This window comes from Gossypium arboreum, chromosome 2, assembly GCF_025698485.1.
Source record: "Gossypium arboreum isolate Shixiya-1 chromosome 2, ASM2569848v2, whole genome shotgun sequence".
Classification (NCBI taxonomy): Eukaryota; Viridiplantae; Streptophyta; class Magnoliopsida; order Malvales; family Malvaceae; genus Gossypium; species Gossypium arboreum.
In genome coordinates this window covers 8,696,321-8,711,264 of record NC_069071.1, presented here as the reverse complement: position 1 = coordinate 8,711,264, position 14,944 = coordinate 8,696,321, and the positions used below count along the sequence as shown (strand labels likewise).

The 14,944-nt window shown below is 31.1% G+C and overlaps 1 protein-coding gene across 3 annotated transcripts; it reads right to left on the bottom strand.

Annotated features, from left to right (window-relative positions):
• Positions 1–1,149: 1,149 nt before the first annotated feature.
• Positions 1,150–7,069, bottom strand: LOC108467143 (uncharacterized). 3 transcript variants are annotated; one of them, XM_017767682.2, is made up of 13 exons: positions 6,282–7,069; positions 5,814–5,892; positions 5,627–5,683; positions 5,020–5,075; positions 3,923–4,154; positions 3,488–3,574; positions 3,332–3,409; positions 3,098–3,181; positions 2,807–2,871; positions 2,540–2,735; positions 2,352–2,440; positions 1,499–1,613; positions 1,150–1,414 (listed from the first exon to the last, which is right to left on the bottom strand). In XM_017767682.2, exons 1-13 carry the CDS (start codon positions 6,851–6,853, stop codon positions 1,379–1,381), a joined length of 1,746 nt encoding a protein of 581 aa, XP_017623171.2. In that variant the 5' UTR covers positions 6,854–7,069; the 3' UTR covers positions 1,150–1,378. The 3 variants fall into 3 exon arrangements, 2 of the variants coding, with proteins under 2 accessions (XP_017623171.2, XP_052880167.1); XM_053024207.1 differs by lacking the exon at positions 6,282–7,069 and adding an exon at positions 5,982–6,188; XR_008277346.1 differs by lacking the exon at positions 1,150–1,414 and having other exon boundaries at positions 1,520–1,613; positions 2,540–2,680.
• Positions 7,070–14,944: the final 7,875 nt, after the last annotated feature.

Genomic DNA, 14,944 nt, shown 5'->3' with positions numbered 1-14,944 from the left:
TTTAGGACTTCGATAGCTTGACTTAATGCCCAAATGTGTATGTTTGCTATGATTAGAATGAAATATTGGAATTTATAATTAAGTTAAATTACTTGTTCTGTATAGAATTTAAAGGTTCTGTTTTGTACAGTAACATTTCGTAACCCTGATCTAACTACAGAAACGAGCTAAGGGTATTACATCTAAATTGTTAGATGATACATGTATTATTTGTACAACAAATTGGTGATCGTAGGACATGGCTTAAATGTTGGGTCATTTTGGTATAAACTATGTTATATGCTTGTAAATATGTTTTACTAATAATGTATGTTTTTTTGTCAGAGGAAAGCAAATTGGTAAATAGGTTAGATTATGAGGAGTTACATATTAGCTTAAAATTATTATTACAAGTATAATGAATTATCTCTGTGAATTATATTGAAACAAGAAGTAGTGTTGATTTTATTCACAGAACAAGTTTATTATCGAGGATGGTAAGCTTGATAACTTCAAATTATTAGTATATGGTAGATATATACATGTAGATATACACGTTTATTTAGGTATGATTGTTAACCATAATATTATCTACTTAAATTATAAAAATACCACTGAATGTTTTACTCAACATACAAATTGTATGTTAAGATTAGATATAATTCAAAATTCCAGTGCATCAACAACATTCAATCTATAATTCTGGCCTCATTCATATTTTAATTTGACATAAACCTAATAGGTTAGATTTTGGGGTTGTTGAATAATATTAAAATCAAACGTTATATCTTATATTCTAATAATAATATATATAGTGAATTTGTTGCATGCTATTAGGTGCATATACAAATGAAACATAAATTTACTCTAGTCTGAATAAGAAATGTATAAATTTAATTATTAAATTATTGTAATTACTCCCGGTGTTACAAAATTAAAGATAGGAGGTGTCGAGGTTCTCATAATTATTCATCTCTTCCACCACTAACTTTTAAATCCAAATACATGATTTAGTCCTCACCACCACAACAGCACCAACCTCGCCACAATAAGAATTGATCACTATCACTGTCACCACTGTTTTCAATAAATCTATCACAAGTCCTTATCCAAATTACCAAGCTCCCCACCATCAGCCTTCCCGTTTCAATTCTTATCCTAAACACAATATAAAAAAATAAAGCTTTCTGAATGAATCATAAAGACATCCGAAATTCCATCGTTATTACAGAACAAAAAATGAGTTAACAAATAATATTTATCTTACAATTAGGTCGTTGTGTACTATGCTTATAATAACAAAATTCTAAACTCAGCACAATAAAACGCGTCTTCAAAAGTAACACCCTACCACCCATCAACACACATCATATCATAACAAACAAATCCAATATCTGCTTCAGCATTTAAACCTCGCTTCGTACTCCTGGGGTTGCTGCAACGATTTTTATGAAAAATGTTATTTCATGATAAAATATAACAAAACTACCCACCTATGTATGTGTCGTAAACAACTTACCATAAATAAGGCTGATATTGATCGGCCTGCAAACCACCTCATGTGCATTGCACGTTGAGCTTTACCTGCTGCTTCTGCGGAGTCAAATCGCAGATAGACGCATCCAGCGCTGTTCCTGTACAAAAGACAAAGAAGTATTACAAGGAGAAAAAGAAGAATAAAAAAACACTAAAACTGCAGTCGGTAAGAGGCAAAGCAAACAAATCTTTACTGATCAAATTTAGTAACATTTTTAATTGACTTAATAAGGGAAAATGTTCGGCAAAAAATACTTCAGGATAATGAATTGGGCAGTCTGACAGATCAAAATTATTAAGCATTGACCGCACCAAATGATGTCAAGCATGGAGAAAATACCACCAGAAGTATGTGAATTCCGACCGTTTAACCAGGAACGGAAAATACCACCAGGTATGCACCATGAACATGACTCGCCATAAATTGTACATGTATGTCTCAATAGTTTCATCAAACAATACAAATAGATTAATAGATTTAAAAATCGCAAGGATCCCCTCGATTGATAGCCCTATATTTCCAGTCTATAGAGCACATGAATGAAGGATACAGATTTCAGTACCAAAATCCAAGCATCTCTTCCCATAAGTAATTATATATATAAGAAATAAAAGGAATTCTGATGCAAAAGAAACATATATATTTTCCTTCTGTTTTTCTACTACAAATTTTCATCTTTCCAATTTTCTTTCCCCTCTACTAAGCAAAGCCATATGATTTATGCATTAACGAAGTCATCAAGTAAAATAAAGTAAGCATAGATTTGACTGGAGCACAATTATTAAGCCAACTACAAAACAAAACTGCAAAATATTAGCTTATCTAAAGTGCTTACTTGTCTACATATATATGCTTCACCCTGCCATATTTGCTGCATTCTTCTTCGACATCCTCTTTAATATCCAAATCAAAATCTGGTTCCGTCTGAAATAGAACTTACAGGAAATGACTACCTTGTACAAGCCATAAAAAAAGAAGAAGATAACAAGGAAATAGCATGTTTAAACAAAAGAAAATTCAAACCTCAGTTGCAGGATCAAACATATTCTTCAGCAGCAAACATTCACTGGGCTGGCCAACAGAATCAAGTGCTGTAGTAGACATGATTGGAGGTAGAATTGGTGTTGGATATGCAGCTTGGCCATTGACAGGTAAAGTAACAGCCTGTGGATTCGGAGCTGACCCATTAAGGAGGGGTACTCCAAGGGAGCCCGTAATGCTGACAATCACTATTACATTAGATATATTATATTTTAAATTGGAAAGGACTATTTAAAAGTAAAAACCAACCTTGTCGCAATACCAGAGCGGTCCAGCTTCCGCATAAGCAATGCCCTTGATTGAGCATTCAAGGCCTGGATGAAAATACAGGAGAAAAATAAGCAGAAAGAGAAAGAGCAAGAAACAAAATTTAAACTTCCTAAGAATTATTAGAATGAGGCAATCTCGGAAGAAATAGTTTCAACCATAGAATTATTTAGATATCATTCTTTAATTGGCTGAAAATTTATGTTGAAAACAGCCATTGAAATCGTTTAGAAATTGTAAAATACCAATACAATAATATGCATTCAAGCTTACCAAGCCACCACCCTCATCATCATCGAAGTCAGCAGATTTTGCTGCAGTATCTTGGGTAACAACATGATCTGTAACAGATGAAACCTATTTGCAAATATAACCACAAATATGTTAATTTCGAAGACTACAATTAGAAGCCGGCAATAGTTACAGAGGAACAAACACACATAAATGGAACAGCGATTATAGTACTTCAGAATACTGTTATAAAGCTCATGAAATTAACAAGCCCACCTTAATGGTTCGACCAGCAATCTCCAGCTTTCCATTCAATGCACTTTGAGCTGCTTTTGCATGTTCAAGTTGAGCAAACTGTAAAGAACAACAACAAATGAGTAGATGTATAATTATTGTGATGAAAATAAACATTTTAATTCAACTTTTAACTACCTGAACAAATCCAAAACCTTTGCACTGCCCAGTCTCAAGGTCAAGTGGTAGTTGTACAAGCTCAACTGGGCCAAAAGGTTCAAATATCTGAGCCATTAACATAATGATGAGAAAAGGGTTTAGAATGAAAATCATGTACCTTTAAAATAATAATAACCAAGTCAAAGATAAAAATAAAACTGGATAGTATCAATTAGGAAGCAGATCAGAGAATAAAATACATCTCAAACAGTCATGAAACTCTTTCCAAACTACTTCGTAAGCAACTTCTGTGGAATGTGTTTCATCCACAAATTTTCATTTAACAAGTTTAACTTACAGTCAGCAATTGCAAAGAAATTTTAAGAATAAAAAGAAAATTATTACAAGTCTTTCATAAACAAAATAAAAGATCAGTAACTTCTGATTATGCTGGTAAGCTAATTGTCCTATTACCTGTCTAAGCTGCATTTCTGTCATATTGAAGTGCAGGTTACCCACATACAATTTTCTATCAACAGCTCCATATGGCCCAGCAACACCACCTGTGCCTGCACCAGAAGTATTGGACTGAACAAGATTCTTTTCAGCCTCAGAAGGTTTAACCATCACAGGTTGACCAAGAAGCAGTTGACCAGACAACGCTATTGCCATTGGAACAGACATCACATCATAAAACTCAATGTACCTACAATTTCATCAGTGGCTGTAATTAGTTTCTTTCAAATTATGAGGGGAAAAATATGATCAAAACTTACAAAGAATAAAGCAAATAGATGTAGGGAAAGAAAACTGTAGTGCAGAAAGCTCATGCTGAGTATCTTTGTTGAATCTGATGTCTCATGTGATAAAAATACGTTAGCTCAGCAAAACAAGATTAGAAAAGCTGAATAGATATCATACACCAAGATAACCAAGTAACACATCAGGACTTAAAAAGGAGGTTGTATTGTTGCCCTGTCCTCACAATATAAAAATAAAAAAAAAAGCCAGAAGGAACAACCTTCTAACGTTATACTCTAGAACTAAGATGTCAGAATTAACTCTGAAAATTACCAAAATCAAAGATGAAGATAAGAACCAAGAAATCATCCCAACCCCTCACGTTCAACCTCAACAAGCAAAAAAAAAATTGAAAATTAACATATTAGGGGAATAAAAAAAGAAAAAGCCCTGCAAATGAGTTTTAAGTCCTCTAAGAAAAACCACATTTAGATTAAGTTCGAAGAAGTATCATTAAATCCTTATCAGAACCATTAACAAGCTAAGAATTGGTCGAAGGTACTCATCTTTATCTGTTACCTTAACGCATAGAAAATTCAAAACAGTAGAATTCTGGGAGAAGAAAAAAATTTAGGTATATGTCATCTACCTTGCGAACGCAGCATGAATTGATTAAACATGAGTGCAATTCCCATCATCCATCATCATTATCGCATTGCTAGTGAATTTAAGAATACAGTTAAACTTGATTCTTGAAAGCATAGACGCGAATACTTATTTAACAAGACTGCAAAAGAAAGTATAACTTTGCTCAACATAAAAGCACATACCCAACTCCCTTTGATCGTCTTGAGTTCCTATCCATGATCAGCCGAACATCCCTCACCTGAAAATCATAATGTAGATAAATATGAGATCAAACAGAAAACAGTAGCTGCAAAAAATTAAATATACCGGGAAATTCCAGACTTTCAACATTCATCATAAAAGACCTATCAAAGGGTTCCTGAAAATATTGTTTTAACACATGTGATTTTAACTCACCCCACATGTATAGTATGTTGAGACACAACAAATTCATAATACTACTCGTAACTGAAGGCAGAGGAGCATATACTGCAAGAGGAAGTAGATGTATCTCAATATTACGCATATATGCATCAATTTATAGTTATTATCACCAATCTATGAAGGCACAAAAGAAACAAAATTGATGACCATGCAAAATGAGATTGCCACATACCACGAATCTAAATGAGGAATTTAATTGAAACAAATCTAGAATTCTAAATTTACACTTGTATTCTCAAAATCATTTACATTAACTTTTTCCAAACTGATTAATATGGACTCCTGGGATACTTGAAAGCTATGGTGAAAATATTGCATACAACCTTCACATTAAGAAAAAAAAAAACCAAATTAAACCTGACTAACCTTTCCTGCTTTTGAGAAGAACTCATAGACATCTCTCTCCGTTGCTTTTAGAGGCATCTGCCATCAACCAATTCAAATTCAACAGTAATCAATATATGCAAAAGGAAATGCATGTTTGTACACATATGTATAACATTTATGCCTAATAGTCCTTCAAAGATGAAAGCAAAAAACAGAATTCATCTACCTGATAAGCAAAAACGGTTCTCTGGTCCCTCTCAGGATCAGCTTCAGGCTCTGTTGCTTCCTTCGTATCTTTAAATCTCCTGAAACATACATATTCATTAGATAATCTAGAATATCACAAAAATCCTGCTCTTAGCAAACTGGTCTATCCAAATTTAGAACAGCATACCATCCACATATATCAAACATGCCCATCCAGATGGCACAATAGTTCTACAGATGCGAACTACTAAAAAAAACCCTCTCACTATGTTTCTTTCACATCAATCACTGAGGTGGATAAATTCTTAAACATCAAAATAGAGCATGAAATTCTCTCCCAAGGAGAAGTTGTCTCAACAATGAACACCCCCACCATGTTCTTGAACTCACTTAGATCATAAAAAGGAAACACAATTGGATTGCAAAAAACACAACGGAATTGCCTCAAAACACAATTTGCTTAGAGAAAGAGACGATAAAAGGGCACCTGCTGTCTCTGATGTCAATGTCACGTTCTCTGTCCCGCTCCTTCTCTCGCTCGCGCTCACTCTCGTGCCTCCTCGACCTACTGCTGCTCCTCTCTCTCCTCTCTCTCTCCCTTTCCTTCTCCTTCTCCCTTTCTCTCCTCTCTCTCTCCTTTTCCCTCTCTCTCCTCTCCTTCTCTCTCTCTTTCTCTTTCTCTTTCTCCTTATCCCTATCTCTCCTTTCTCTTTCCCTATCCCTTTCTCTATCTTTTTCCTTTTCCCTTCCTCTACTGCTCCTCCTCTCTAAATCTCTATCCCTATCTCTCTGCCTTTCCCTTTCCCTTTCTCTATCACGGCTGCTTCTACGCCGATCTTTGTCACGATCTCGCCTCTCCTCGTCATCCTCTTCGCGACCGCTTCTCGATTTCTTGCTACTACTCTTGCCTTCATCATCCTCTTCATCTCTCTCGCTATCTCTCTTCCTATAGCTTCTCTCGTTCTTATCCCCCACTCCTCCTCCGTCTTTGGTCTTCTTCTTCGAATCTTCCTGCTCCTCCACGGTTTTCTCCAAATACTCGTACTCGTCGAAATCCATTAATTATTCTCGAAAAATTGGAAGATTTCAGCTCTTGCTCTTCAAGTCTATGAATCGCAGGGCTAGGGTTTGGGGGAGTTAGGGTTTTGTTGGAGGTTTCAACTTTCAATTGAGGGGGTTTGGGGAAGTTAGGGTTTAATTTGGTCCTCGAAAGTCGAAATCTGGGAGGGACGTGGGGTTAGGATGTAATTGGCATTGACTCGTGGGTTTTTAAGAGATGAATTTGTCATTTTTTTTTATTTCAGATTATATTTTAATTATTTATGTTTAAAAGATTACGTTTTAATAATTTATGTTATTATTTTATTATAAAATGATCACTTTTTATTAAATTTATTTATCTCCTAACAATAATATTACATGGTAGTCTAATTAGATTTTAAGTGTCAACTTTAATTTCCTATTGAGATGAGAATATATTTTTATTAAATAAATTTAATTAATTAAAATTTTGAAATTCTAAATCTTAGTTAAAAATTGTTCATATTCCTTTTTTTACTTTTCTTTTCAATTGACTAAAAAGTTATTATCATCAAAATTTTTATTCGGTACAAAAATAAAAGAAGATTCAATGGAAGGTCCAGGTATGTCTTCTTCACCAATAAATTTATATTTTAAAACTTAAAATAAAGTGGTTGTCGACAAATAAGAAGATAGTAATCATTTTTGTTCGTAATCATTATATTTTTCAATTCTTCACGTTTTTAATAATTAATTTCTTAATCCGATTTTTCCCAATCTAAATCAGCTTGTTTGTTCACAATCCCTTTGTGGGTATCTTTTTTTTTATCTGAAATTCTTTTTGTTGTTAATATTCATATCAAGAATTTTAATTTAGGGTTTTTATTAAATAATAAAAAATTTAAGCTTTCATTTTTCAGTATTTAATAAAAGAGACAGATGAATGCAAGGAAGACATACTTGAAACCTCTATTGAATTCTGATTTCAACTATTTTGATATTAATAATAGTTTTTCCAATCAAATGAAAAAAAAAACCGTTGATAAAAAAAAGAGACTTGAAGAAAAATTAAAAGAGGAGATTAATAGATTTTTAGTTAATGTTTAGGTTTAAAAATTTTAATTAATTAAATTTGTTAATTAAAATCTATTTTATCTTATTTAGAAATTTAAGTTGATATCTAAAATCTAATTAAACTATCACATAAAATTACTGTTAGAGAAATAACGAAACTTAACGGTGGAGTAATGATTTCGTAACCAAAGTAATTTCTCCGGAGAATGAGAGATCAAATAAAACAAGTTTAAGGCTGCACAGCATAGCAATCCAGTGGCAGCGAGTGATTCCTTCCTATTGGCCCACTGGATAAAGATAACTTGCCTTGACATCATAGACCATGTATAAATTGGTAAATCCCTAAATTTGTAAATAATATGAATTAAGAGATAAACGTACTTTTTTTTATGAGATAAATCTAAATTTATATACAGATAAATATGAAGAGAAAACCTTTTAAACTAAAAAACTTATTAATTTACATATATTTTTTAATTAATTAGTAGTATAGTTTTGTGTTCTTTTATACAATGAAAAATGAGATAACAACTTTATTATAAGTTTATATCACTTTCAAGACAAACTAGGGTGATAGGCATCAATTTGAACCAAAAATAAAATATTTACATTTTACTTCTTTTAAAAAATTAAAATGAGATACTAATATATGTATTTTGATTTTAAAATTGAAAAATGTGTTCAACCCCTTAAAATGTTGATTTTATAAGTTTAAACATGATAAAATTACACTTTAATCTCTCAAAATATATAATTTAATTACAATACCTTAAATAAACTTTAACTTCGCCCTATTTATTCACTTTATTTATGGTTCAGTCGATAATAGTTCAATTCTAATTTTATAATCATAGTAAAAAAACTATTATATGTCTTTAAAGTTAAATATAAAATAAAATAAATAACATGTAATGCTTTTCCATCCGGTAAGTTGAAAAACCGTCAATTCTTAAAGTGTATGATATTACGCGCTTAAGCACAATCGAGTTCATATCTTCTAAGTTGTCACAATAATAACAACAATACCAATTAAATTAAGACTCAAATAGCATCGAGGGGCGATGGGAAGGATGCAGGAAGTAGCCTTAGCAATTCATTTATAGCTTTTGTCATTTAAAAAAAAATTCAACAGAGTTAACTTTTTTCGTTAATTCTAATAAAAAATACAATTATAAATTTAACCCTCAATATTTATATTTTTTTTCAATTTAACCCTACATTTTTTTTTTGCTTTAATTATTATAAAATTATAAAAATTTTCTCATACGTGCCAACAGATTAAATATAGGAAATATACTAAACTTACCATTAATCATTACTATTAAAAATTTTAACTTTTAAATCTCATTTATTGGCAATAAATCTCATGTATATTAAATGATTTATATTATAGATTATTGAACTTAACCTCAACTTTGATATAGATCATAAACTTTTGATTTAATCATATTACATCATTTAATTTTAATAATTAATAATTTCAGTCACTTATAATAACACTATTAAAATATTTTAATAAAATAATTGAACTCACATTCTTTCAATTTTCAACATATAAACAAATTAATAGCTAATTAAAATTTTTAAATAAATTTTTCAGTTTATTTTTAAAGTTCGATTAGATGGTAAGATAGAATTCCAAATTTTTTAATCTTTTCTTTTTAATGTCGACACTAATATCAGATAAATATTAGATTAACATTAGAGATTAGTATTAGATTAATATTATATTAGGGTTTCATTTAAAATTAATTGGATATCATTTAGGTGATTATTATATATATTTTTAAAATAAAAATATTAAGATAAATCTAAAACAAATGCTAAAGGGGTAGAAAAGCCCACAAATTTTTGTAAAAAAATCAATGAAGCCCTCGCAAAACATCACCCAATTAAGCCCCTAAATTTAAAAATTACATCAATTAAACCATTTGACCAATGGTTTTCGTTGTTGATCATGGCTATCTTTTAATCCTGCTGACATGTCACTTAATAGTTACCAACTATATTTTTTAAAACTGAAAATTCCACATAGGCTAATGACATGGCATTTTCTTTTATTTTAAAGGAAAACTTAAACCAAAATTTGTAAAAAGTAAGTGACATGGTTAATTCCTTTTATTAACCCTAACTCCCTAAATAAGACCCTAAAATAATACCTAAAGAAAAAATCTAGCCTGAAATAGTATATGAAGTAAACATTTGCCTCTATTTCTTCTTTCCTAGTGAGTTCTCATCTCTCAAATATAGAAGAAAATTTTTCTTCTATAGGCTATTGATTTGATGTATGGTTGTTGTCTCACGAACTCTCTTTTCTTTTATTATAACAATTCTATGGAGTTTAGGAAGATGACAATGTCATCACGTTTATCATTTGAAGGTAGCCGAACAAATGTGCACTGATCATTCTGTTGGTAGTACAAGAAATTGTATAGCTATTGTGGTGTCAAATGTCTAATGTGGACAACATGGAAATCCACTATAAGAAATAACATTTTTAGTGGAGGAAAAGTAGTCACTAAAATTAATGGTGACCAGATATAAAGTTGTCACTTGTTCTCGCAAATACCTCTGTCATTATTGTATTTGTGACAATTGTCACAATGTCATCACAATTATTTAATTTTTTTTATCAATTTTTAGTCACTAAAATTTAAGCAATTGTGACAAAAAATGTTACATATATTTAATCTTTTGTGACCAAATTGTTGACACTAAAACTATAAGTACTTGTGACAGTAATAAATGCTCCCATATATTCAACTTTTTCGTGAATTTTCGACATTAAAATTGTAAGCAATTGTGGCAAAAATAAACGGTTACAATTATTTAATTTTTGTGACCAAATTTTTTACACTATAATCGTAAGCAATTCTAATGAACATAAATTGTCATAATAATTTTTTCTACGGTGACATATTTTTTACTTTGAAATTATATTTCTAACAAGAAAAATAGTCACAATAACTAATTTGCTTATGACGAAAATATTAACAATAGTTATAAAAATTATTGTCACTCCTGTTATTTCAAATGTCTATTCACTAATGTGTATTGAAATTATATCTCATGAGTTGAGTAATAATCAAATTTTATCTAAAATTAAATCAATATTTTATGATAAGCCTGGTCCCAAAACATGTTTCAAAGTTCATATATTGGTTGATTGAACTTGATCAAATTTTGACAAAAAGGTGGGCATAGCCATAAATAATCCATTAGTTTCTAAGTTATAATTATGAACATATGTAACTATATTTTTTATTAATTAAAAATAAAAATAATAGAAAAAATTAAAAATACCCTCAATATTTTGCAAAAATTAGAATTTGGTCCATAAGACCTACACATGTTGGTAAGTTAGAGTCACCCAAACACTACTATTAAGGGTCATTTCTGCCGATTAGTCGCCATCCTATCAACTAGAACCTTATCATACCCAAACCTTCAAACTAGCAGCCATCAACCCCTCCCAAAAAAAAGAATTTTCCTTAAGTCCAAACAAGAAACCTGCAAAATACAAAATAAGTAAGTCAAATAAGAAAAAAAATAAAGAGAAGAGAAATTAAAAAAGAAGGGAGAACACCTTGAATCTTGCAATGTTGGAGAGGTCTTGGACCTCTATTGTGAGACTCAAATGGTGGCAAGGCTTATAGGATGAAAGTAGGCAGTGGTCCAATGTCAAACTCGATTTGATGGCAAAAAATGTCAGATCGAAGTTTATTCATTCATGTGGTGAAATTGGGTGCGAGTGTTTTCTCTGGAGGTTTGAACCAAGGAAGAGAACGGAGAAGGATGGGCTTCGTTTTAGAGTGAGAAAAAAAAGGCCACCAAATGGCGAGGGAAAGTGATAAAGGTGCTGGCTAAGTTTTGTTTGTAACATCCTTAACACCTAGTAAGATGGAAATAGTATTATTTCGGGATTTGCACGTGTTATATTTTAGAAAAAAATTGATTCGAATATGGTTTTCTTACACAACGAAAAATTTAAATTTTGAAAACCAAGCCAATTTGTGATATTCTTAGTAATAAACCATTTTTACCAAATCGCACTTGTGTTTTCAACTAAACGGATTATTGTCATTCCTGATTTTCAACCGAATGACCTTCTCCACTATTCTCATTCTAAAAACTGCTTTGAGTGTGTGCTCAAATGAATTTAAATCAAACACAGAGCCAAAAATTATTTATTTTACTTTTAGTGAAAAAGTAAATCTCTCTTTAATAGAAACGGGTAGAATTGTTATTCCATAAAATATAATTTATAATTATAAAATAAATTCTCACTATTTTCAGGTAGAATAACAATATATCAAAATTTTATCTTTAGCCCTACAAGTATCATCTATTTATAGGGAGAAGAAGTGAAACCATTGTTGAATTGGTAGAATTATATTTCAATAGAAAAGCAAAATCTCAGTTTAACTGGAATTGGGGGTGGCAACTCTAATTAAATATATTAGGGTTTATCGTATCGTGTATTTAGCATGAGGAGCTTTTGGGCCTCTCCTGTAACGAATCCAATTAGAAGTAGTTCTTGGACTTTTAACCAATATTTTACAATTCAATCAAACACAATACATTTTTTTTAACTTCTCAAAATAAACATCATAAATTAATTTCTCAATTAAATAATTTTTCTACATGCAATGATTCACTATTTCTAATTAATTTAATTATATTTTTAACTTCAATTAATTAATTAATTAATAATTCTTAGGTCATTTCCATACTTAGTGAGAAAATAACATTCATTTCCAAATGTTCTCATTTCTCTAACTTTACCATTTTTTGTTCATTTGATTTAACATGCAATTCATTTCTAATTTCAACGAGCTAGCGAATGGACCGATTAGACATATGTGAGTAGGGCTCAAATTATTTATAATTAAATTTTACTTTCCACCTATTAATTATAAACTCATTTAGCCACAAAGTTATTCCACTATAGTATCGTGACTCAGCTCTCCCAAATGATATACCATTACGAAAGCAACTCGATTAGTGCTTGTCCAATGACCTTGTCATAAGTGTGTTACCTTTACATATCATTAACCTCTTTGGGATAAATTTGTTTTCCTGATATGACTATATTTTATCTCATGGTAATCATTACATATTCCTTCATGAAAAGTCAATGTTATCAAATAGCAATCAAGTCATTCATCATAAAGACGAACGACCCGCTTTATTCATATCTCAAGCTATGGATTCCACAATTGTAAATGACGCTACATAATGCAAAAGTTATATACCCAACGCACCAGCTTTCAGTTCCTTATCTATTTGAACTCAGGCTTTTATCTATTTGAACTCAGGCTTTTACTTACATCAAAGTATACGAGTTATGCATACATAGTTCGTCATCCACTCAGGATTAAGGTTATCACACTATGAACGTCATAAGTGAATAAATTCATCAATAGATTTAGGATCTATTCTTATTGGGTCCAGTCTAACATGCTTGGTTTTTGATAATATTTACGTTTTTTAGATCGTTACAGTGTAATGTACAAAGCCCATGCTTGAATTTCTGATTTTGATGAATATTTTGAGTTATTCCATTGATGGATATTTGAGTTTTGTGATGTTAGTTGATGAATTATGAAAGATATGTTTTGGATTAATATGTTTTGTATTAGAATTTTTGATAAATTTGAGTAATTAGGGTTAAATTGTAAAAAAAATAAATTGAGGGACTAAAATGTGAAATAAATGAAATGTATGGACTTGTATGAGCATAAGGAAGATTCGGCCTAAGCACGGTGTGTGTTTTGTGCAATTTGGACTAAATTGTAAAAAGTGTAAAATGTCAGGGGTAAAATGGTAATTTGCTCATTTATGTGTTTTTGGACTAAATTGAGTGAAAATATGTTTGAATGAGTTTAATTTGAATATGTTTAGACCAAGAACCAAAGAAATCGAATTTGGATCGGAGGAAAACCAAAGTTGTCGATTAGTCGTTCCGTTTCGATTATCGTTGTCCGAGGTAAGTTTATAAGCAAATAAATGTTGTTAATTTTAAATAAATACGAGTTTTATATGTTGAAATGAACTATGTGAAAATATATATGTGTTAGCCAAATGTGTATATGCTTGGGAGCTATGTTTACGAATTCGTTTCGACCGAGTTACGACGTCCGAAAGCCCCATACGAACCTTAAGAATAGCTAAGATACATATGTCATGACATAGGATTTCTGATATGTGATTACATGTAAAACCATGTCTGGGACATTGGCATCGTATTTGATTCGTGTAAGACCCTGTCTGGGACAATGGCATCGATATGTGATTGCATGTAAGACCACGTTTGGGACTTTGGCATTGTACGATATGTGTGATTATCTGAGTATCCTATCCAATTCCAAATGGTTCAATGGGCAATGAAAAGTTGTGATCGAATGTGTAAATCGAGCTAAAGTGATCAGGTATGAGATAGTTGATTACTTATTTGAAAATAAGGTAAGTTGGTTATTTGATATGTGATGCAAATTATACATGATGCTAATGTAAATATATGTGTAATTGTGAAGTATATCCGGCCACATGTCATGTATAATTATGTGATATTAAAGTTTGATACGTGAGTATATGCATATAAGTGTATAAATATTCGGTTATATATATTGATAATATGTCTTTGAAAGTGTATGATACTTTCATAATAGAAATATGTACATTCGGACAAGATAAAGTTCATTTATGAAAGTATATGTTGTATATGAAACTTTAAACTTGAGATTAAATGTGATTATGTTATTATAAATTGGTTTGGTTAAATTGAGTTGATATTGGCATTGAGTTATTTATTCGCTTATGACTTACTAAGCTATGATAGCTTACTGTGTGTGTATGTTTGCCTCTGTTTTATAGATTTTGGAGTCTAGTTACGAGCTCGGGGATCGTCAGTAAAGTCTATCACACTATCGACTGTTTTCAGTACTTTATAAGCTGAATTTCAAACCTATGGCATGTATAGGCTAGATTACATTTGGATATGTTGGATTTTGGTATGTGTATATATATGAGCCATGCGAAAATGGCTTGTTTATT